The 26362-nt window shown below is 36.3% G+C and overlaps 1 protein-coding gene across 6 annotated transcripts in view; it reads left to right on the top strand.

Moving 5' to 3' along the window:
* Positions 1 to 26362, top strand: part of IFT80 (intraflagellar transport 80) — a 123094-nt gene that overhangs the window by 26757 nt on the left and 69975 nt on the right. For 5 of the 6 annotated variants that reach the window (XM_038583757.1, XM_038583754.1, XM_038583759.1 and 2 more), the window contains 5 exons: positions 561 to 671; positions 1738 to 1806; positions 11261 to 11370; positions 22993 to 23082; positions 24013 to 24150. In XM_038583757.1, coding sequence (XP_038439685.1) covers positions 561 to 671; positions 1738 to 1806; positions 11261 to 11370; positions 22993 to 23082; positions 24013 to 24150 — 518 coding nt within the window. The remainder of the gene's footprint in view (positions 1 to 560; positions 672 to 1737; positions 1807 to 11260; positions 11371 to 22992; positions 23083 to 24012; positions 24151 to 26362) is intronic. The other variant, XM_038583758.1, reaches the window with a different exon arrangement.

Raw genomic sequence — 26362 nt, 5'->3', positions numbered from 1 at the left:
CTTTCCTAGTTCCTATTCTCTACACCTTTTCCAGCTTTTCTATAGCTTGCCAAGAAAAACACAAACAAACCCCATCAAGATTGCAAAACTCTGCTTCTCAGCTCCTCTGACCATATCCCAGAGGAGATTGATTGTTTTTCTGATCTACTGTAGCATCATATACATACTTCTATTACACCATTTGTTTCAAGGTTTTATAGTTTTGTTTTCCTGCCTATTTTCCAATGGATTTGTTTTTTCCTTGAGAGTGGGAACAATTATTTGAATAGGAATATTATTTGTCCTTAGGTCTCCAGTGCCTACCACTATGCTAACTAGTCTAGTAGTAGGCACTCAACAGATACTTGTTGATTGAGTAAATTCTTTTTTTTTTATTTATTTTTTATTGGAGTTCCATTTGCCAACATACAGCATAACACCCAGTGCTCATCCCATCAAGTGCCCCCCTCAGTGCCCGTCACCCAGTCACCCCTACCCCCCGCCCACCTCCCTTTCTACCACCCCTTGTTCGTTTTGATTGAGTAAATTCAAATAGATTTCTCAAGTATAATTTCTTTTAGGTAAATTTCATCTAATTTCTAAGTTAGGAAGAGTGGAAAAGAGCGTAGAAGCTCACTGTGGAGCAGTTCTTGCAGGAAGATGGAATTATGAAGGAACAGCATTAGTTACAGGTAAGCTGTCTGCAAAAATGACATTTTAAATACATTTTTAATTTTATTTTTTTAAGATTTTATTTATTTATTCATGAGAGACACAGAAAGAAAGAGGCAGAGACATAGGCAGAGGGAGAAGCAGGCTCCATGCAGGGAGCCCGATTCAGGACACGATCCCAGGACTCCAGGATCACACCCTGGGCCTAAGGCAGGTGCTCAACCACTGAGCTACCTAGGCGTCCTTTAAATACATTTTTTAAAGAAAAATTTTCACAGAATCAGAATATTTTCTTTAGTAATAATGTATTTCATTGTTTAAGAACATATAATTGGCACAGCATTGAACTAGGCTGGTAGGTAATGTTATAATTCAGAATGTCATGTTAATTATTAGTTTTCATTTATGACTTATGGAGAATGTTCTGTCGAGGCTTTTGAAATGGCTAATTATGGGGTAAATAAAAGTTGTAGTTCTTTAAATTTTAAATATCAAAATATTCTTATTTAACTGAACTTTACCTTCATTCCGTCATTCTCCCACCTCCTGCCCTATTGTAAGTATTCTCATCTTCAGCTGTGGTATTATTTATCTAATGTTGTCTAACAAATAACTCTAAAAGATAATGGCTTAAGATAATAAACATGTATTATCTCACAGTTTCTGTGGAACAAGGAACAACTTAATTTAGCTGGGTGGTTCTGTCTCAGATTCAAGATGTTGGATAGCTTAACTCACTGGAGAATTTGCCTGCAACTCTTCTTATTGTACTGAAAGCACTTTTCTTAGAATTCTAGGATGAAGATTTCAGTGAAAATGATAGCATTATTTGAATAATATACTCACAAATCTAAGATTAAAGGAAAAAGATAAAAATTTTTGGCATGGGAGTTAGGCTACTCTGATAAAATTATTTCAAAGTAATTTCAATTAAATTCTACAGTTATGAAGCACTGTCACCTAATGAGTAAATTGTGTCTGAATTTTAAATATGTATTAATATAGGTATACTGATTTTTATATGCAAATTTCATGTTTAAATTTATTTCCTATAGATAAAAATATCATTAATTTTTCTCTTTATAGTTGGAGAAGATGGACAAATAAAAATCTGGTCAAAGACTGGGATGCTAAGATCAACTTTGGCTCAGCAAGGTATGTGTAATAACCAAATAAGATATCTTAATAGTTCCCTTTAAAAACTATTATATTCCTAAGACTGATTTAGGTAAGATTCAAAACTTGAAATCTCTCCTTTTTTTTTTTTTTTTTAAGATTTTATTTATTTATTTATTTGAGAGAAACCATGCATGCATGCACATGAACAGAGGGGAGGGGCAGAGGGAGAAGGAGAGAATCCCAGCAGACTCCCCACTGAGCAGGAAGCCTGACTCAGGGCTTGATCTCATGTCTTGGAGATCATGACCTGAGTTGAAATCAAGAGTTGGATGTTTAACCAACTAAGCCACCCAGGCATCTTGAAATCTCTCATTTCTGTTTATTCTTTTTCCTTTTATTTTCCATGTTGCCTGATATTCCATGGTAACTGTATTATTTGAGTCAAGAAATATAAGAAACACTCAAGGGCTTTTTCTATTTTAGTGAGTATATAAATGCAGTTAAAGGCTGAGGATTCTTTTCAAATTAATTCTGAATCCTTATGAGCATATACATGCATGTATTATGAACATATAGCATCTCTGGAATAGGATGGAATGTATAGTTAAGTAAATAATAGTAATAGAAATATTGAAAGTAACTCCTAACTTAATAAGTCCTAATAACCTCATAATATTATCACCCTTTCTGCATTGTATTGTATATTCGATATCTGTACTAATGGAGGGGAGCAGATACCCTGATGATCCAAAACTTGGTAGAGTATAACTACTTAGAGCAGGGTCTCAGTTTTCCATGTTAGTTGGAAAGAAATGTCCATAAAGTCAATCTGGTGGTCATTCCTATTGGGATTCAGATTACATATGGGTTTTTTTTTTTTGTGTGTGTGTGTGTGTGTGTGTAGCAGATTTATTTTATTAAAGATTTTATCTTGAGAGAGAGAGACAGAGAGAGAGAGAGAGAGCATGCTAGAGACTACAAGTGGTGAGAGGGAAAAGCAGGCTGGCCATCTAGTAGGGTACCCAATGCAGGGCTCCATCCCAAGACCTTGGGATCATGACCTGAGCTGAAGGCAGCCACTTAACCGACTGAGCCACTCAGGTGCCCCTGTGTATGTAGCAGATTTATTTTCCTAATTAGATTTTATGTGGGAATAGTAAAGCAGTTTTCATTTTGACCTGAACATGTATCAGTTGATCTTCATAGATAGGTAGATTATTCTTCAGAATTATATGATAAAGTCGTATTGTGAAGCATCTCTAGTAACAGACTTCCAAAAATTTCCAGATTTCATTTTTTAAGTCATGTTTACTCTTAGGATAGTGTTGAAATAGTTATATTTCTTTAGCTACACATTAGCTAAATTTTAGCAAAGGGTAACCATAAATACTAGGTAGTGGTTATCTAGGTAACCATAAATAATACCTGGTAGTAGTTATCTCCTGAGGTTAATATTTGAAGCACAAAAATGTTGATGAAATTCAATTTATCCATTTTTTTTTTCTCTGCTTCTGCTTTTGGTGTCATATCTAAGAATCCATTGCCTAATTGAAAGTCATGAAGGTTTAGACCTCTAGTTTCTTTTAAAAGTTTTATAGTTTCAGTGTTTACATTTAGGTTTACAATCCATTTTTTTTAAAGATTTTATTCATTTATTCATGAGAGACACAGAGAGAGAGACACACACACACACACACACAGGCAGAGGGAGAAGCAGGCTCCATGCAGAGAGCCGATGTGGGACTTGATCCTGGGAATCCAGGATCATGCCCTGGGCTGAAGGCAGGCGCCACACCGCTGAGCCACCCAGGGATCCCCTACAATCCATTTTGAATTAGTTTTTGTATATGATGTTTATTTTGGAGAGGGATGGATGATACCCTTTTTCCTTCCTTCCAAATAGATGGGTAAATAAGTTCTCTTAAAAAGCTAAAATACTGGGATCCCTGGGTGGCGCAGCGGTTTGGCGCCTGCCTTTGGCCCAGGGTGCGATCCTGGAGACCCGGGATCGAATCCCACATCGGGCTTCCGGTGCATGGAGCCTGCTTCTCCCTCTGCCTATGTCTCTGCCTCTCTCTTTCTCTCTCTGTGACTATCATAAATAAATTAAAATTAAAAAAAAAAAAAAAGCTAAAATACTGATTAGGTCATATGATATAGGTAATTTTATTATGTCTTCATCATATCATGTAATGATATTTTCCATTGGCATGCTACATTGCTGTAATTTTCTTAGCATCAAATGGCTTTGAAAGGGCTGATCTTTTTTTTTTTTAAAGATTTTATTTAAACAAAAATCAGGCCCTGGGCTGAAGGCAGCGCTAAACCGCTGAGCCACCGGTCTGCCCAGGGCTGATCATTTTTATCTCATTTGAATCTTACTTATTCTCCTCATTCATGGCTTATATTAATTATGAGATTCATGAGCAAAGTTAAATTATATAGATTTTCTTATTTTAGTTAGCCTATTGGTATTTCAAGATAATCAGATATCTTTTTTTAGACTCAGAATTACAGATTTACAGGACGCCTGGGTGGCTTAGAGGTTGAGCATCTGCCTTTGGCTCAGGATGTGATCACAGAGTCCTGGGATCAAGTCCCACATCGGGCTTCCTGCATGGAGCCTGCTTCTCCCTCTGCCTATGTCTCTGCCTCTGTGTCTCCCTCTGTGTCTCTCATGAATAAATAAATAAAAGCTTTAAAAAAAAGAATTACAGACTTACTATAGAACTATGCATCTGATTTTGGGGTTTTTGATTGTGGGTGCCACTCACACTTTCCTAATAAGGCATGGACTTTTCCTGTTTTATCTCTGGATAAAATCATTGGAAAAATTAAGTTATAATGATCTTAACACGGAAGGAAAAAAATCTGTGGTTATTTATAAGTTTTATTTGATTTATTAGAGACTACAACTTTTAAGGGCTGATTATGAACTACTGAGAGCTGGATGCTAAAGACTCAAGTAAGGAGGCCAAAGTAGGTGGGTTAGGGGACTCCTGCCTCCTTTTAGGGGAAAATTTTAAATTTTGGCAAAAAAATAAAATAATATAAGCTTCAGTTATTGTAAAACTTAGAATTCAGTGAACAATGTTGAAAGTATTCTTGTAATTTTTACTACATGTTTGTGTTAATTATATTTTTTGATGAATAGAAAATTCCTGAATTCATTTTTTTAGAAATATGCATTTTATTTATTTGCTTATTTGTTTGTTTTTAGAGATTTATTCATTTACTTTAGAGAGAGAGAACACATTCATATGAGTAGAAGGAGGGGCAGAGGGAGAGAATCTTCAGGCAGACTCCCCACTGAGCATGGAGTACATCATAGGGCTCTATCTCATGACCCAAGAGATCATGACCTGACCTGAACCAAGAGTTGGACACTTAACTGATTTAGCCACCCAAGCACCCTCCGAATTCATTTCTTAATGATTGGAGCCAGATATATAGATAGAAAAAGTCATGGTCATCACTTTCTCCCCTAATACAGAGAAAGCATTAATCTCAAGTTGTGTTTTTTTAAAAATTTGACTTAGTTTAAAAAAAATTCTTACTGGTACCTATGAGGAGTTATTTTCCCTTATAAAAATAACATATGCACCAGAGGTAATTATAATTGTGTGATATATATATATATAATTGTGTAGCATTGTGTATTTTAATTATGGGCTAAATTGTGTTATATTGTGTATGTTAATTATAGGCTAGAATTGGAATAGAGTTATCCTATAAACCTTTGAGGACATTTCCCCCTCACTGTATTCAAAAGGAAGAATGGAATGAGAAAAATGGAACCTATCTATAATGAATTTAATTTAGTAAAGGAGGTAAACTGGAAATATAAATAACTGTAACATAGGCAGGATGTTTTTGTTACTCTAAGGTGCTGTGAAAGGACAGGAAAGCAGCGATTATTGCTTTGAGGGGAGAGAAAGTATCAGAAAGGTTTCTTGGCAAATATCGGGATATCTTTTTTTTTTTCTCCTCTGAGAGGGAGAGAGGGGAGGGCCAGAGGGAAAAGGAGAGAGAATCTTAAACAAACTCCATGTTCAGCACAGAGTCCGATGTGGGGCTTGATCTCACAATCCTGAGATCATGATCTGAGCTGAAACCAAGAATCGGACGCTCAACTGACTGAGCCACCCAGGTGCCCCTAGAATATCTTTTGATTTGGCTTTGAAGGATAAAGAAATCATGGAAGGAAGTGGCATTGTTGGCAATGGAATGGAGCTGTGGAGGAAGTTAGATGATCAGAGGTATAGAGGCAGAACAGCATAAGGCATGAAAGTCAGGTGAATGGGAGCAGACCCTTGGGCTAGAGGGTAGACTGTATGAGGGATAGTATTACCAGAGACACCAAGACATTGATGGTGTTTGATGCTAAATGAAGCGGTTTTGATTTTATTCTATAAGCATACCAAATTTTAAAAAATAAGCAGGAGAATAAGAGATAAAAAGATATCTTAGAAACATAAACTTAGCAGTAATATGTAGGATAAATTAGAGGAAATAGATATTAAATGGGGTGGCCAGCAACAGACACATCAAAAGATCTCAACATCACTCACCATCAGGGAAATGCAATTCAAAATCACAGTGGGATTTCACCTTACACCTATCAGAATGGCTAAAATAAAAAAGATAAGAAACAAGTGTGGGTGAGGATGTGGAGAACAAGGAATCCTCATGCGCTGTTGGTAGGAATGTAAGTTAGTATAGCCACTGTGGAAAACAGTATGGAGGTTCTTAAAAACAGAAATGCCGTATGATCCAGTAATTCTACTATTGGATATTTACCCAAACAAAACGAAAACACTAATTCAGAAAGACATATGCACTCCTATGTTTATTGCAGCCTTATTTACAATAGTCATGATATAGATGCAACCTAAGTGTCCATCAATAGATGAATGGATAAAGAAAATGTGGTATATATGTACAATAGAATATCATGCAGCCATAGAAAGGATGAGATCATGTCACTTGAGACAACATGGATGGGTCTAGAGGGTATCATGCTAAGTGAAGTAAGTCAGAGAGAGACAAATACCATATGATTTCATTCATATGTGGAATCTAAAAACCAAACGAATAAACAAAAAGTAGAATCTGACCTTATAACAAACTGATGGTAGAGGGAAGTGGGTAGGGATATGGTAAAATGGGAGAAGGGGAGTGGAAGATACCAGTTATGGAATGAGTCAGTCACAGGAACAAGGCACAGTATAGGGAATATAGTCAATGATATTGTAATAGCATTGTATGATGACAGATGGCAGCTACATTTGTGGTGAACATAGCATAATACATAGAGAAGTTGAATCACTATGTTGTACACCTGAAACTAATGTAACATTGTGTGTCAACTAAACTCAAAAAAATTAAAAATAATAACAAAAATGAAAAAAATGGGGTGACCAGTAAGGAGGTTACTGGAATGTTCTGTGTTAGCATGCATTAAGGCTTGAACAGAGGCAGTGATTATAGTTGAAAAGAAGTGAATAGTTCTTACAGGCTGAGAGGAATGGATATCCTCTAAGAGGTATAAATAATTCAGAGAGAAGAATAAACTAGGGGATATGTGTAGAGTGATGATAGTTTTGAATGTGCAGAGTTTGAAGAAGTCTTTGGGGCAAGTGGAAATACTGCATGAGGGCTTAGAGGTAAAGGCTAAAATATTGTTGTGAGAGTCAGTTATAGAAAGGTCAAGGGTGAAGCTATAGGGGAAGTTGAAATCCCCAAGGGAGACATGGCTGCGTATAGAAACTAAAAATACAAATGCATTCATTTAAGTTTTTACTCTGTACTGACCCAGTGACATATACAATGAAAATGTTGCTTTTTTTGTGGAATAAATCTCACTTGATTACTTACTGTTAGTATATCACTACAAGTAGAATGAAATAATTCTTGATTATTTCATTCTTGATGATTTGGCAACCAAAAAAAAAAAAAAAAAAAGAGTTCCTACTATCATGATGAACAACACAATAAATAACTGCTTGCTTATTGCATTACAAAGTAATTTCTAGTAGTAGTAGGTAATAGATAGTGCTTATATAGTATCAAACTCTGCTTGCTCTACTTTACTTATATTCACCCAGTGTAGACTTATATTGGATTCAAGGCAAAGATAGCTAATACTGCATTGTTATAGTGAAGAGTTTGTTTCAAAAGCATTCTTAAAAACATGCAAAAACATTTTTAGGGGCTACTTTTTAGTATAAGTGTGAAAAACATGGTATATTTGGCCATGTACTTCCTTAAAACAATCGAAATACATTTTTGTCTCCTCTTCTGTGGTTTAAAATGCCTTCAACAGGTTGAAAGAATTTAGATAATTTGTTTTACAGAGAGATAAGGGTCTGACATTTAACACAACCCCAGGTGCATGTGGTTTCTTAAAAAATGTCAAAAAGGTCACATGATCTTAGTGTACAAAGTCAGAAAAACAAGATCTTTTTGAGTGTCTTAACTGAAATGGAACATAAATAAAAATTCCCAATATAAAAAGCAAGAAATTATTTAATTATTATGAAACTACTTTTGTTTTTTGTCCATTTTGGGGGGTTAATGTTGGAATTAATAACATTACATTATTTGCTAAACTTTTTATTGAAAACTTATTTAACCTGAAGGCTATAGTTATTTTCATATTGACTTTGTAAGGTGAAGTGTAGCATTGAGAGTAATTCAGTGCTTTAATAAGCATATTTAAAATTTTTTTAAAGTATTACAGATTTGTTTGAAATGGAAGTGGGATGGATTTCATCATAAAAGAAATGATTATTTTCTTTATGAAGCTAACTTTTCACTTTCAATAATGATCTTCATCAGAAATTGGAAGTTGTATAATGTATCTCCTTTTGGAAAAGAAAACATTCATACATACAGTAGTTTCAGACTTAACATTTTATTGTAAATATAGGAGATGAATATAATGAAGACTTCTAGTTCTTTTTTTTTTAAGATAAGGGGAATTTCTTTCTTTTTTTTTTAAGATTTTATTTATTTATTCATTCATAGAGATGCAGAGAGAGAGAGAGAGTAGCAGAGACACAGGCAGAGGGAGAAGCAGGCTCCACGCAGAGAGCCTGATGTGGGACTCGATCCAGGGTCCCCAGGATCATGCCCTGGGCTGCAGGCGGCGCTAAACCGCTGCGCCACCGGGGCTGCCCAAGACTTCTAGTTCTTGATGTTATATCCATTTTGAATATTAACAGGAAGATTAAACTAATGAGACTTAGCTATTATCTTATCTCTCATAACCCTATATTTGTTCTTTGATTGAACCAATGTGATTAGAAGCCACATGTTATATAGCAAAGGAATTGCTTAACTTTTCCTCTATAAGCTTATTTTGTTTTATACTATAAGTTCTTATACTTTTTTTTGACATTGGTATTGTTTAAAAATATTTTATAAACAGGAAATGAATAAACTTCCAAGTCCCAACAGGGAAGAAAAGTATTTTGAAGATTTATAAGATTTATAAGCAAGGAAATGGTGACACAGCTGACTTAATGAGGCCACAAATTCTATGTTAAAGAGGACAAAAGCGTCCCTAGCTCCTCATCCTATACCCCAGCTGTGCCTTTTACCACAACTAAAGGGCTAGAGTCACATCCTGTATAACTCAATGGGAGTTGTATTTACTGAATTATTTCCTTGGGGGTAGTTGTTTGTCATAGGTTAGTGTAAACCCCAGAAAGTATAATTTTAGTATTCATGATGGTTTGATAGTCTTTAATTAAAATATATTAATTTACTTTTTTTGTACAATAATTACAACTGAAGTAATGGAAATAAGGTACCTATAATATAAGCTTTCTACCCTATCAAATAAGTTTTCCACCCATATTCCCTTCCAGTACTCCAGAGGAGCCACATTTGATATATCTGAAATTTTGATTTACATTTTCTGAGGAGTTTATTAGAGTTGAATTCTGTTGGTGATTTACTTGTGAAATCCAGGTCAGCTTCTGGCTACTTCCAGAGAATATTCCAAGAGAATGTACTTACCAAGTACCAAAGAAGTGCCTTCTGAGTGAGGTAGGGCATCTGTGGGTTCCTCTGATACAGAAAAATCCTAGATGTCATCGACTGTATAGCATATTTAGACCCAATATAATATTTAAACTAAATCATGAAAGGCATGCTTCAGGATTTTTTGGACTAGGTCTGAACTAGACTTTCTGAATCACTTAAATCACTGAGACTTGCTCACAGTTGAATTGCATTCTGATTGGGAAGAAAATGGAATGAAAGAAGTAGGGTACCACTTGAACACAAGCCTTTATCTTACTGAAATTTACTCCCTGTTGATTAGTATAGGTTGGGTTTCCCACTTAAATTAACAATTAAATCTATTGATTGCCCATAAATCCTCAGATTCAGATTTCATTTTACTAAGAATGTCTTATTCATTCACGAAAGTCGACTGCTACAATAGTTTGACTTAGGAGCTCAAGACAATTTTTGAAAACTTGGCTTTAGAAATATAAATGGATTAATATTTCATAGATTAATTGTATGACCTTGATTCAGCTTCCTAATGGATAATACTGGGTCAGACAGTGGCGTACAGATTGTTTAATGCTTTCGGTAGCTATAATAATCATTTTTTAAAAAGTAGGCTCAAGTAAAGTACAGTCTTCCAGAAGATATTAGATAATATAGAAAGGCGTGGAGTTAAAGAATACCTTCTCTAAATTCCTATCCTAGGAAATTTAAAGTAGTTTATAGAAAGGCATGTGAATCAAATATGTACTTTTCCCCTGAAAGTGTAAGTCAGCTTCATCCTGGTTATATGGTATCTGAAACCTTCTTAGCTTAGCTTTCAGGCCAAAGCCACACTATAGCAAAACTTTCCCTAATCTAATATTTAATTTGCCATTTATAAATTCATAGGTAGGAAGGATAGATCATTTTGGGGTAGGGTATTTGTGTCCATTAGAGAACTGCTTAAAGCAGCAGATGAGTGTAGGTCTATTTCTTGTAGTAACCTCAGTAATGGGAATTAATCAATAAGGTGAATATACCATATATATTTTTGTATGGAAAATTTAAGTCATCTTATGCATTGAGTCCGTTTAAGCATAGATGGCTGTTGGTGGGAAATGATAACTCATGACTTTTCTGATACTTCTTTATACCCTAAAATAATGAAATGTATTTATTTTATGTTTTATATTTCAATAGCACACTGAATGAATTCCTAAAAACACCTATCATATTTTCTCAGCAAGATTAAAATTAGTTAAAAATAGTTTTTCAGTTGCTTACAGTAGATTTTCATTGGTCAATATTAACTCAGTCTGTGTTTCAGTGTCAGGATATGGTCCAATTTGAAAGGGCCATTGAATATGAAGGAAACAAAGTGACACCCTACATTGCTTTTTTGGTCCTTTTTTTATCCTTTTAAATCTCTTATTATAAGGCATAATAATGAAAATCTATTGGTTTTTTTTTCTTTTCCTTTTTACAGGAACACCAGTATATTCAGTAGCATGGGGCCCTGATTCAGAAAAGGTTCTTTACACAGCAGGCAAGCAGTTGATCATTAAACCTCTTCAACCAAATGCTAAAGTTTTACAGGTACTTTTCAGGCATTTGTAAACTGTTATCAGGATCAGCTGGACTGCTAAGTGAGAGGTCACTTTCTTAAGAGTCCCTTTCTTCTGGGTGGTCTTTTTGTCTGAGGCTTTTAAGTGTGTGTTTTTATTGGCTTTTATTACAGAATAGGGGATATCTGGTTATGTTTCTAACAAGGTTCACTTCCTCCTTATTTCAACTTACATTATACCAGTAAATCATAAATGTGTTTTGAGTTACTAAATTGTCACATGATTTGGCATGATAGGCATCTTTGAATTTAGCGGAGTCAGCCTCACATGTATAGATTTGAGACAAAACAGGACAAAATCATAAAACTTTAAAAGCTTGTTTAGACTGTTTTTTATCACTATAACTAGCATCCTCCTCCTCTTCAATACACTTAAGTTTTCTCTAAGACCTTAGCATTCTTTTAGAATTTTTAGAGTGGAGGGGTTGTCAGTGTAATGTTTAGAACAAATTAGGTGTATATAATTTAACTAACTATATAGAAGCAAAACAATGATGACAGTTAAGACAGGTCAGAGTATGACAAATTAATGGAAAATTTTTAAGCCTGTATTCAGGATTTTTGATGTTTGATTTCAGTGTTAAAAGGCAGAATCATTTTCTTCATATTTTGATAATGACACAGTAGTGTGGATAATAAAAATACAGGCTTCAGAGTTAGTCACTTGGTTTCAAAAGTTCACTTATTTACCTGAACGTAACTTTAGGCAATTTAAAAAGTATCTTTGATTCTCAGCTTTCTCATCTCTTAGTTGTGATGCTAATTCCTATTTATAGGATTGTTGTGAGGATTAAATGAGTTAAATTGCAAAGTGCGTATGACAGTCTGTACAAAAAGCATATTGAGTGTATACAGTAAGCATTCAATACAGAGTTGTTACTATAGATAACAACTTCATGTCATCTCAACCTTTTAATCAGTCCTTAATAAATTAGAGCCAAAGAGACCAGAAAAAAGATGTAGAATGACTGAGTCCTAAGTAAGGGATTTGGTGCTGGAGATTAAACAGCTACAAAGGGTATAAAAGTATTTTAAGAAGAAGTATCAGATTTAACAGTTGATTAGGTAGAGATTTTGGGGTATAAGGAGATAGAAATGACATTGAGGTTCCATATTTATAATTTCTGTGTAGATTATGTTATATATATTTCATAAAGTCAATATGCATTTACATTTTTACTGCATGCAGAACACTGCTAAGAACTGTGGGACAAACAAGAAATAGAAGATACAAGTCCTTACTTGCTCTTAGGCAGCTAAGGTAAAGAATTTGGGCAAATGGAAGAAACTAAAAGAGAACTAGTCCTGCTTGCCTGTAGTCAAAATCCTTCCATACCTCTAAACTCCAAAAATCTGCAGAACCAGGAAAGATGAATCTTTCAGTTTATAGTTATGTGATTTATTGAGATACCTAAACTTAGGCTTATATAATGAAACTCAGAAAGATACCATATATTACCATTAGTAAATTATAGTTTAGTGGTTTAGGTAGAACCTTTGGGCTAGCACAGAGTGGAGTGAAAGAAAAGTACCCATTAAAAAAAAAGAAAGGAAAAAAAAAATACCCATTGCTAAAATTCAACTAGAGTGGAAGAGGAGGTAAAGTATAATTAGTAACTTAATGCAAATTTTCTTTTTTGTTTCTTTTTGGTAAACTAAAGCTGTAGCAGTTTTCCTGGGCATAAACACATATTCAGATTTAGATTGTCCACAAAAAATACAAACTGTATTCTTGCTTGTAAAATACTGTTCAAAAGTATATACCTGATTTCCCTCAAAAGCTCTAGGGACTCTTCTAGAGACCTAGAACTTGGTTTTATAGTAAGGAGACTTTTGTTTATTTATTCATTCAGTGAAAATGTAGTATATACATACTATATACCAGATACTATGCCACGTGAGAGATAACAAAATGAAACAGAACATGGTTCCGGCCCTCAAGGAGCTTGTTGTTCAAAGGAATTTTACAAAATGTTTGGTTCATTGAGAAATAATTGATAACTTTCTATGGCTTATGTATAATATATAAATATAAGTAGTATATAAATAATCCTAAATCATAGTATAAGGAAAGTTTAAATTGTATTTTGTCCCTAACTTTTGAATAAGCAAAAATTTATTTTTGTAGCTTTGAAATGAGACTCTTGAGAATCTCTGTGTGTGTGTGTATGTGTGTATACATATCTGTGTCTATGTATTGTTATTTTTGTCCTTGAAGATTATTTCAAAATATCATATTAATTTGGTGGTAAATTGTGTGAATGCTTTTTAAAGTATATTATCAAAATTTGTTTTTGAGAGTATATATTTTTATATATTTTGAGTAAAACAAGCTATGAATTATCGCTTATTCTTAGAACTTTTTTGACCCTAATTTAATATTTTACTCTGTGTACATTAAGAGCGAAAGGTTGGGCTGTTGTTCAACATAGTGCCAGAAGTCGTAGCATCAGCAATCAGACAACAAAAAGAAATAAAAGGCATCCAAATAGGCAAGAAATAAGTCAAACTTTTATTCTTCGCAGATGACATGATACTCTATGTAAAAAACCTGAAACACTCCAGCAAAAAATTGCTAGAACTGATACAGGAATTCAGCAAAGTCGCAGGATATAAAATCAGTGCATAGACATCTGTTGCATTTCTATACACCAATAATGAAGCAGCAGAAAGAGAAATCAAGGAATTGATCCCTTTTATAATTGCTCTAAAAACCATAAGATATCTAGGAATAAATCTAACCAAAGAGGTAAAAGATCTGTACTCTGAAAACTATAGAACACTTGTGAAAGAAATTGAGGAAGATGCAAAGAAATAGACAAACATTCCATGCTCATGGATTGGAAGAACAACAAATATTGTTAAAATGTCTGTACTACCTGAAGCAATCTACACATTCAGTGTAACCCCTATCAAAATAATACCAACATTTTTCACAGAACTAGAACAAACAATTCTAAAATTTGTAGGGAACCAAGAAAGATCCTAAATAGCCAAAGTAATGTTGAAAAAGAAAACCAAAGTTGGAGACATCACAATCCCGGACTTCAAGATGTATTACAAAACTGTAATAATTAAGACAGTATTGTACTGGCACAAAAACAGACACATAGATCAGTGAAACAGAATAGAGAACCCAGAAATGAACCCTCAACTCTATGGTCAACTAATCTTCAACAAAGCAGGAAATAATATCCAATGGAAAAAAGACAGTCTCTTCAACAAATGGTAAACTGGACAGCCACATGCAGAAGAATTAAACTGTACCACTTTCTTATACCATACACAGAAATAAGTTAAAAATGGATGAAAGACCGAAATGTGAGACAGAAATCCATCAAAATCCTAGAGGAAAACACAGGCAGCAACCTCTTTGACTTTGGCCACCACCACTTCTTACTGGACATGTCTCTAAAGGCAAGGGAAACAAAAGTAAAAATGAACTATTGGGACTCGATCAAGATAATTTTAGCTTCTGCACAGCAAAGGAAACAACAAAACTAAAAGGCAACCAACAAAATGGAAGAAGATATTTGCAAATGACATATCAGATAAAAGGCTAGTATCCAAAATCTATAAACTTATCAAACTCAACCCCCCTCCCCCCCAAAAAATCCAGTCAAGAAATAGAAGAGGGGAGCGGCAAGACGGCGGAAGAGTAGGGTCCCCAAATCACCTGTCTCCACCAAATTACCTAGATAACCTTCAAATCATCCTGAAAATCTACGAATTCGGCCTGAGATTTAAAGAGAGAACAGCTGGAATGCTACAGTGAGAAGAGTTCAGGCTTCTATCAAGGTAGGAAGACGGGGGAGGGGGGGCAGAAATAAACAAAAGGCCTCCAAGGGGGAGGGGCCCCGCGAGGAGCCGGGCTGAGGCCCGGGCGAGTGTCCCCAGGATAGGAAATCACCGTCCCGGAGAAGGGCGCTCACAGGGAGTTGGAGCAGGACCCTAGGAGGGCGGGGATGCCCTCAGGCTCCCTGGGACACTAACAGACACCTGCGCCCCGGGAGAGTGCGCCGAGCTCCCTAAGGGCTGCAGCACCCATGGCGGGACCCGGAGCAGCTCGGAGGGGCTCGGGCGGCGGCTCCACGGAGGGGGCTGTGGGGCGGGAGGGCAAATCCAACAGCGCAGGCTCCGGAGCACCGGGCGCCGGGACACAGCCCAGAATCCGGCCTCCCCCGGGACAGGCAGAGGCCGGGAGGGCCCAGGACAGCGAGGACGCTCCTGCCCCGAGCTGAGCAGATCAGCGGCCCCGCCCCGGAGCCTCCAGGCCCTGCAGACGGAGAGCTCCGGAGTTCCTGCCGGAGCTGACTCCAGGGCTCCAGAGCTGGCCCCGCCACTGCGGTTGTTCCTCCTGGGGCCTCACGGGGTGAACAACCCCCACTGAGCCCTGCACCAGGCAGGGGGTAGAGCAGCTCCCCCAAGTGCTAACACCTGAAAATCAGCACAACAGGCCCCTCCCCCAGAAGACCAGCTAGACGGACAAGTTCCAGGGGAAGTCAAGGGACTCAGAGTATACAGAATCAGAAGATACTCCCCCGTGTTTTTGTTTTGTTTTGTTTTGCTTTTTGATTTCTGTTTGCTTCCCCCACCCTTTTTTTCTCTTTCTCTTCTTTTTTCTTTTTTTCTTCCTTTTTTCTTTTTTCTTTTTCTCTTTTCTTTCCTTCTTTCTCTCCTCTCTTCTTCTCCTTTTCCCAATACAACTTGTTTTTGGCCACTCTGCACTGAGCAAAATGACTAGAAGGAAAACCTTACCTCAAAAGAAAGAATCAGAAACAGTCCTCTCTCCACAGAGTTACAAAATCTGGATTACAATTCAATGTCAGAAAGCCAATTCAGAAGCACTATTATAAAGCTACTGGTGGCTCTAGAAAAAAGCATAAAGGACTCAAGACACTTCATGACTGCAGAATTTAGTTCTAATCAGGCAGAAATTAAAAATCAATTGAATGAGATGCAATCCAAACTAGAAGTCCTAACAACGAGGGTTAACGAGGTGGAAGAACGAGAGTGACATAGAAGACCAGTTGATGGCAAAGAGGGAAACTGAGGACAAAAGAGACAAAAGACCATGAGGATAGATTAAGGGAAATAAATGACAGCCTGAGGAAGAAAAACCTACGTTTAATTGGGGTTCCCGAGGGCGCCGAAAGGAACAGAGGTCCAGAATATGTATTTGAATAAATCATAGCTGAAAACTTTCCTAATCTGGAAAGGGAAACAGGCATTCAGATCCAGGAAATAGAGAGATCCCCCCCCTAAAATCAATAAAAACCGTTCAACACCTCGACATTTAATAGTGAAGCTTGCAAATTCCAAAGGTAAAGAGAAGATCCTTAAAGCAGCAAGAGACAAGAAATCCCTGGCTTTTATGGGGAGGGGTATTAGGGTAACAGCAGACCTCTCCACAGAGACCTGGCAGGCCAGAAAGGGCTGGCAGGATATATTCAGGGTCCTAAATGAGAAGAACATGCAACCAAGACTACTTTATCCAGCAAGGCTCTCATTCAAAATGGAAGGAGAGATAAAGAGCTTCCAAGACAGGCAGGAACTGAAAGAATATGTGACCTCCAAACCAGCTCTGCAAGAAATTTTAAGGGGGACTCTTAAAATTCCCCTTTAAGAAGAAGTCCAGTGGAACAATCCACAAAAACAAGGACTGAATAGGTATCATGATGACACTAAACTCCTATCTTTCAATAGTAACTCTGAACGTGAACAGGCTTAATGACCCCATCAAAAGGCGCGGGGTTTCAGACTGGATAAAAAAGCAGGACCCATCTATTTGCTGTCTACAAGAGACTCATTTTAGACAGAAGGACACCTACAGCCTGAGAATAAAAGGTTGGAGAACCATTTACCATTCAAATGGTCCTCAAAAGAAAGCAGGGGTAGCCATCCTTATATCAGATAAATTAAAATTTACCCCGAAGACTGTAGTGAGAGATGAAGAGGGACACTATATCATACTTAAAGGATCTATCCAACAAGAGGACTTAACAATCCTCAATATATATGCCCCGAATGTGAGAGCTGCCAAATATATCAATCAATTAATAACCAAAGTTAAGACATACTTAGATAATAATACACTTATACTTGGTGACTTCAATCTAGCGCTTTCTACACTTGATAGGTCTTCTAAACACAACATCTCCAAAGAAACGAGAGCTTTAAATGATACACTGGACCAGATGGATTTCACAGATACCTACAGAACTTTACATCCAAACTCAACTGAATACACATTCTTCTCAAGTGCACATGGAACTTTCTCCAGAATAGACCACATGCTGGGTCACAAATCAGGTCTGAACCGATATCAAAAGATTGGGATCGTCCCCTGCATATTCTCAGACCATAATGCCTTGAAATTAGAACTAAATCACAACAAGAAGTTTGGAAGGACTTAAAACACGTTGAGGTTGAGGACCATCCTGCTAAAAGATGAAAGGGTCAACCAGGAAATTAAGGAAGAATTAAAAAGATTCATAGAAACTAATGAGAATGAAGATACAACCGTTCAAAATCTTTGGGATGCAGTAAAAGCAGTCCTGAGGGGGAAATAGATCGCAACACAAGCATCCATTCAAAAACTGGAAAGAACTCAAATACAAAAGCTAACCTTACACCTAAAGGAGCTAGAGAAAAAACAGCAAATAGATCCTACACCCAGCAGAAGAAGAGAGTTAATAAAGATTCGAGCAGAACTCAACGAAATCGAGACCAGAAGAACTGTGGAACAGATCAACAAAACCAGGAGTTGGTTCTTTGAAAGAATTAATGAGATAGATAAACCATTAGCCAGCCTTATTAAAAAGAAGAGAGAGAAGACTCAAATTAATAAAATCATGAATGAGAAAGGAGAGATCACTACCAACACCAAGGAAATACAAACAAACGATTTTAAAAACATGTTATGAACAGCTGTATGCCAATAAATTAGGCAATCTAGAAGAAACGGATGTATTTCTGGAAAGCCACAAACTACCAAAACTGGAACAGGAAGAAATAGAAAACCTGAACAGGCCAATAACCAGGGAGGAAATTGAAGCAGTCATCAAAAACCTCCCAAGACACAAAAGTCCAGGGCCAGATGGCTTCCCAGGGGAATTCTATCAAACGTTTAAAGAAGAAACCATACCTATTCTACTAAAGCTGTTCGGAAAGATAGAAAGAAATGGAGTACTTCCAAATTCGTTCTGTGAGGCCAGCATCACCTTAATTCCAAAACCAGACAAAGACCCCACCAAAAAGGAGAATTATAGACCAATATCTCTGATGAACATGGATGCAAAAATTCTCAACAAGATACTAGCCAATAGGATCCAACAGTACATTAAGAAAATTATTCACCATGACCAAGTAGGATTTATTCCCGGGACACAAGGCTGGTTCAACACTCGTAAAACAATCAGTGTGATTCATCATATCAGCAAGAGAAAAATCAAGAAACATATGATCCTCTCATTAGATGCAGAGAAAGCATTTGACAAAATACAGCATCCATTCCTGATCAAAACTCTTCAGAGTGTAGGGATAGAGGGAACATTCCTCAACATCTTAAAAGCCATCTACGAAAAGCCCACAGCAAATATCATTCTCAATGGGGAAGCACTGGGAGCCTTTCCCCTAAGATCAGGAATAAGACAGGGATGTCCACTCTCACCACTGCTATTCAACATAGTACTGGAAGTCCTAGCCTCAGCAATCAGACAACAAAAAGACATTAAAGGCATTCAAATTGGCAAAGAAGAAGTCAAACTCTCCCTCTTCGCCGATGACATGATACTCTACATAGAAAACCCAAAAGCCTCCACCCCAAGATTGCTAGAACTCCTACAGCAATTTGGTAGCGTGGCAGGATACAAAACCAATGCCCAGAAATCAGTGGCATTTCTATACACTAACAATGAGACTGAAGAAAGAGAAATTAAGGAGTCAATCCCATTTACAATTGTACCCAAAAGCTTAAGATACCTAGGAATAAACCTAACCAAAGAGGTAAAGGATCTATACCCTAAAAACTATAGAACACTTCTGAAAGAAATTGAGGAAGACACAAAGAGATGGAAAAATATTCCATGCTCATGGATTGGCAGAATTAATATTGTGAAAATGTCAATGTTACCCAGGGCAATATACACATTTCATGCAATCCCTATCAAAATACCATGGACTTTCTTCAGAGAGTTAGAACAAATTATTTTAAGATTTGTGTGGAATCAGAAAAGACCCCGAATAGCCAGGGGAATTTTAAAAAAGAAAACCATATCTGGGGGCATCACAATGACAGATTTCAGGTTGTACTACAAAGCTGTGGTCATCAAGGCAATGTGGTACTGGCACAAAAACAGACACATAGATCAATGGAACAGAATAGAGAATCCAGAACTGGACCCTGAACTTTATGGTCAACTAATATTCGATAAAGGAGGAAAGACTATCCACTGGAAGAAAGACAGTCTCTTCAATAAATGGTGCTGGGAAAATTGGACATTCACATGCAGAAGAATGAAACTAGACCACTCTCTTTCACCATACACAAAGATAAACTCAAAATGGATGAAAGATCTAAATGTGAGACAACATTCCATCAAAATCCTAGAGGAGAACACAGGCAACACCCTTTTTGAACTCAGCCACAGTAACTTCTTGCAAGATACATCCACGAAGGCAAAAGAAACAAAAGCAAAAATGAACGATTGGGACTTCATCAAGATAAGAAGCTTTTGCACAGCAAAGGATACAGTCAACAAAACTACAAGACAACCTACAGAATGGGAGAAGGTATTTGCAAATGACGTATCAGGTAAAGGGCTAGTTTCCAAGATCTATAAAGAACTTATTCAACTCAACAGCAAAGAAACAAACAATCCAATGATGAAATGGGCAAAAGACATGAACAGAAATCTCACAGAGGAAGACATAGACATGGCCAACATGCACATGAGAAAATGCTCTGCATCAACTTGCCATCAGGGAAATACAAATCAAAACCCCAATGAGATACCACCTCACATCAGTGAGAATGGGGAAAATTAACAAGGCAGGAAACCACAAATGTTGGAGAGGATGCAGAGAAAAGGGAACCCTCTTGCACTGTTGGTGGGAATGTGAACTGCTGCAGCCACTCTGGAAAAATGTGTGGAGGTTCCTCAAAGAGTTAAAAATAGACCTGCCCTACGACCCAGCAATTGCACTGTTGAGGATTTACCCCAAAGATACAGATGCAATGAAACGCTGGGATACCTTTACTCCGATGTTTCTAGCAGCAATGTCCACAGTAGCCAAACTGTAGAAGGAGCCTCGGTGTCCGTCGAAAGATGAATGGATAAAGAAGATGTGGTTTATGTATACAATGGAATATTACTCAGCCATTAGAAATGACAAATACCCACCATTTGCTTCAACGTGGATGGAACTGGAGGGTATTATGCTGAGTGAAATAAGTCAATCGGAGAAGGTGAAACATTTTATGTTCTCATTCATTTGGGGAATATAAATAATAGTGAAAGGGAATAGAAGGGAAGGGAGAAGAAATGGGTAGGAAATATCAGAAAGGGAGACAGAACATAAAGACTCCTAACTCTGGGAAACGAACTAGGGGTGGTGGAAGGGGAGGAGGGCGGGGGGTGGGGGTGAATGGGTGACAGGCAATGAGGGGGGCACTTGACGGGATGAGCACTGGGTGTTATTCTGTATGTTGGCAAATTGAACACCAATAAAAATAAATTTATTATTAAAAAAAAAGAAAAGGAAAAAAAAAAGAAATAAAAGACATGAACAGACATTTCGCCAAAACAAACCTAGAAATGCTAACAGACACATGAAAAGATTCTCAACATCACTCATCATCAGAGAAATACAAATCAAAACCAGAATGAGATACTACCTCACACCAAAGTGGCTAAATTGAACAACTCAGGAAATAACTTGTTGGTGGGAATGCAAGCTGATGCAGCTACTCTAGAAAACAGTAAAGTGGTTCCTCAAAAAGTTAAAAATAGAACTGCTCTATGATCCAGCAATTGCACTACTAAGTATTTATTCAAAGGATACAAAAAGAGTGATTCAAAGGGGCATATGCACCCCAATGTTTATAGCAGCAATGTCCACAATAGCCAAAATATGGGAATAGCCCAAATGCCCATCAACTGATGAAAGGGTAAAGAAAATGTGGTGTGTGTGTGTATATATATATATATATAATGTGATATATATTATAAATATATAATGTGATATATATGTATAATATATACAATGGAATACTACCATTAAAAAGAGTGAAATATTGCCATTTGCAATGACGTGGATGGAACTAAAGGGTATTATGCTAAGTGAATAAGTCAGAGAAAGACAAATACCATATGATATCATTCATATGAGGAATCTAAGAAACAAAATAGGTGAACATAGAGGAAGGGAAAGAAAAATAAGATAAAAACAGAGAAGGAGGCAAACCATAAGAGACTCTTAACTATAGGGAATAAAACTGAGGGTTTCTGGAGGGGAGGTGGTTGGGGGGATGGGGTCACTGGGTGATGGGCATTAAGGAGGGCACTTGATGTAATGAGTGCTGGGTTATATGCAAGTGATGAATCACCACATTCTACTCCTGAAATTAATACTACACTATGTGTTAACTAATTTGAATTTAAGTAAAATCTTGAAATAAAAAAAAAAAGGAACAGTAGGTTGGGAATTGTCTATAGAGAGCCTTTAACATGGTTTACTCTTTGATGTGAAGTTAATTGGCTTAGACATTAAAACATACCTATGGTCTTCAAAGAAAATTAATTCTTTTTCAGTTATACTATTCTGCCTAAACATGGTAAAATTCATGTGCTAAATGAATTGATTGTATTTAAAAGCAAGAAGGGATCCATGCTTACATTCTAGATTGCCAGTTTCTGGGTAATATATATATGTATGCATTCTATATATATATGTATAGAATATGTACATATCTGTGGAAAACATCCTTTTGTTATATGGTAAATGCAGCAGAGGTGTCTTACAGAGTTCAGTGACTAGAGACATGAAAGTAAAGAGAATGAGGCTTAGGAAAATATGCAGAAGAGAATGAACAGAGTACTAAGGAAGATGGTCATGTGATAAAAGTTTTTTAAAAAGAAAAGAATTAGTAAATAAGAATGAAAGCATTATCTTTAATTGGATCAGCTATAAAAGAGAGCAAGATTTGGATTCAGTCCAGGGTTATCACACACACACATCAAGCTTGGAATAAATAGTTTAATAGCAAGAGATTTTCCATCTGGAGTCCAGGCAATTGAGGAGATTTATAAGGAGGTAAAGCTATATAGTAGATGTCATAATGCTAAGTGTTTTCATTACTTTAAATTAGAAATGAAACAAACAGATAAGGTTATGTATAACAGCTATGAAAGGAAGATAGGAATCTCCAAGGACAGGACAAGAGAATCATTAGAGAGGCAAAATGTCTTTTCTTTTTCTTTTTTTTTTTTTTTTTCAAAATGTGTTTTCTTAAAAACAAAAAACAAACAAAAAACCCCAAAACTTTTCAGTGCTCTTGAAGTTATATTTAATTTCTTTTTTTTTTCTCATAGTGGAAAGCTCATGATGGCATTATTCTAAAAGTAGATTGGAACTCTGTCAATGATTTAATTTTGTCTGCTGGTGAGGATTGTAAATATAAGGTATGTGATGTTTGAATATATCACCTGGCTGAAAGAATTAAATTTAGCTGAAAAGGGGGGATCCCTGGGTGGCGCAGCGGTTTGGCGCCTGCCTTTGGCCCAGGGCGCAATCCTGGAGACCCGGGATCGAGTCCCACGTCGGGCTCCCGGTACATGGAGCTTGCTTCTCCCTCTGCTTCTCCCTCTGCCTGTGTCTCTGCCTCTCTCTCTCTCTCTCTCTATCATAAATAAATAAAAATTTAAAAAAAATTTAATTTAGCTGAAAAGTATTTAGCATATAAGAATATTCTTTAGTCTTTCACTTTAGCTATTATCTTTTAAATCTAATACTTTGGCAAATTGTTATTTTATAATTTTAAGTAGTATTTTAAGGTGTTGACTTTCTCATTGACCTATCTCACTAGCTATAGAATTTGATTTAATGAGTAGGAGCATAAATAAAACTCCTAGTTTTACTGACGGTTTAAATCAACTCAGTTGAAGTTTTAGAAATCAATCTTACTGATTTATTAAACATTGCTCAGCTTCAGACCAAAATAATTTATACTAAAAATAAGATTTAATATAACTGAAATTAGAGGAAATTTAATTGAAATAAATATTTATAGGGAAAGTTGATAGAACACTGAGCAAAAAATTTTAAGCAAAAAACTGAGTATCTCAAAACTATTGTTAAACTTAAAAGGACTCAATGTGTAGGCTATATGATTAATCAAAGATTTAGTGAAATTGGAAAATTATACAATGGTATAAAATTTTTTTGAGATACTTGAGTTTTAAAGAGTACAGCTTTTGTATGATAGTAAAGACTTTACTACTATTATAAAGTGATGATTTCTAAATCTTTAATTGATACCTTATTGTAGGACAAACTTGTTTGTAATAATGTGACAACCATTATAAAAGATTTTTTTAAATATACTTTTTTAGGTATGGGATAGTTATGGCCGCCCTTTGTACAATTCACTACCTCATGAGCATCCTATTACCTCAGTTGCCTGGGCTCCAGATGGAGAATTATTTGCTGTTGGATCGTTTCATACTTTACGCTTGTGTGATAAAACTGGGGTAAGCTATGACGGTGAACAACCACAGATGTGCTGTCATAAATGTGGCTATGCACAACACACCTGGTTCTCAATCTTTAAAAAATATTTTCAGTGAATGTGTTTGACTGCATCTTTCTGATTTGTCTTCTGAATATACTGGTTCAATCAATTCCAGATTTATGGGACCATATAAACTCTTTAAGTTCAATTTGAAGAATGGGTACATTCTCTATTATTTGTCCTTCTGGAAATACTTATTTTAAGCATGATTTAAGATGGTGAAGTAGTTAAAGTATTAAAATTTATACCCAATCAATATGGAGAGTTCAGTTTTTAAACCTTTCTTTTAACTGTCAATATATTTAATAGAGAAATTTTTCTTGCTTGTTTTTGGTATGGAATTAGTAAATTTTTTTTTTTTTTAAAGATTTTATTTATTTATTTATGATAGTCACACAGAGAGAGAGAGGCAGAGACACAGGCAGAGGGAGAAGCAGGCTCCATGCACCAGGAGCCCGACGTGGGATTCGATCCCGGGTCTCCAGGATCACGCCCTGGGCCAAAGGCAGGCGCCAAACCGCTGCGCCACCCAGGGATCCCGGAATTAGTAAATTTTTTAAATGATCATTTTAAAACCAAAGGAGTTGGGTTTTGTCAAGAATTCATGTTTGAATACATGAAGGACTTTTTTTTCACAAGAGAGTATGCCCTTCTTGATACAAATTCTGTTTAGAACCTAGGCAAATAGCCAAGCTCAACTGCATTTACCCATTATACTTGAACGAGGAGTTACTTCATCAAAGTGTTCCAGAAGCAACCGAATGATAAGTGGGGTTACTCTGTATTATTCCTAACTAAGAGGAAATCACATAATGGTTCTGTGGCTTATTTTCCTCGAATGCAAAATAAGACAATTAATTTAGAATTATTAAAGCTTTATAAATGATCTATTAAGCTTTCTGGTTACTTGTTTTCTATCACATAAAATATGAAGTCTTTTTCCTGGTTTTAGAAGCTCTCTGAACGCTGATGCCATAAAATCCATTCAGTCTTTTTTCCCCACAACTCCCTAATTTGTATCTCTGCTCATCAGGCTCATGAATCTTCTCTGATCCTTACTAACATCCTTACTCAACATTTCCTTTCATGGATTACTCTCACCACTGTCTTAACTGAATTCTATCCATTCTTTAAGGCCTATCTCCTGTTTGACTTCCTTTCCTGATAGCTTCCATAGGTATTTCTTTTTCTAACTTCCTCTTATGTAAGGTCTTCTTTTTTTAGTTATAACATCAAGATGTTCTATCACAATCTCATTTTCATCTAATTTTTCACCAATGATTCTAAATAGACTGTTATTCATTCTTACATTTTCCATTTTCATTTTATGTACATTATTATTGACTACCTAGATAGCTTGTAAGATCCCTTAGCTTAATGGTTCTCTATCATCTATATAACACAGTAGATACTCAATAATTCACTAATAAATCAATTTAAGCAAGATAATTTTAAATTGCCCATCTTGGGGTACCTGGATGGCTCAGTCAGTTGAGCATCTGACTCTTGGTTTCAGCTCAGGTCATGATCTCAGGATCCTGGGATCAAGCCTCATGTTGGTTCCAAGCTCAGCAGCGTTCTGCTTGAGGATTCTCTTTCTCCCTCTCCCCTCTTCCCCTGCTTGTGCATGTGTGCTCTCTTTTTCTCTTTAAAATAAATAATCTTTAAATTACAATTTTTATGGAAATATTTAAAAATTTAAGAATGTGGGCCATTGGATTAATCCAAATAACTGAACTAAAGATTTACTTCAGGGATGCCAGGGTGGCTCAGTAGTTGAGCATCTACCTTTGGCTCAGGGTATGATCCCATGTCCAGGGATCGAGTCCTGCATCGGGCTCCCTGCAAGGGGCCTGCTTCTCCCTCTATGTCTCGCCTCTCTCTCTGTGTCTCTCATGAATAAATAAATAAAATCTTTAAAAATAAAGTTTTATTTCATTAAATACCAAACCTATTATTAGAATGTTAACTATTCTGGAAAAGGATTTTTCTTTTACCTTATTTCACTGATTAGACTGAAGACATTGTAATAATTTTTTAAGGACTTGAGATTAACATTTATATATTTTTTTTCTTTTATTCAATAGACATCATATGTATATTATTCATCAGAGAGTATTTTAGAAACTGGGGATAGAGAGATGTAAAGATTTTTACTCAAGTTGTTGTCA

The sequence above is a fragment of the Canis lupus genome, chromosome 34, assembly GCF_011100685.1.
Source record: "Canis lupus familiaris isolate Mischka breed German Shepherd chromosome 34, alternate assembly UU_Cfam_GSD_1.0, whole genome shotgun sequence".
NCBI lineage: Eukaryota > Metazoa > Chordata > Mammalia > Carnivora > Canidae > Canis > Canis lupus.
Note: the sequence above shows the minus strand (reverse complement) of the source record. Positions and strands in the feature narration are given on the sequence as shown.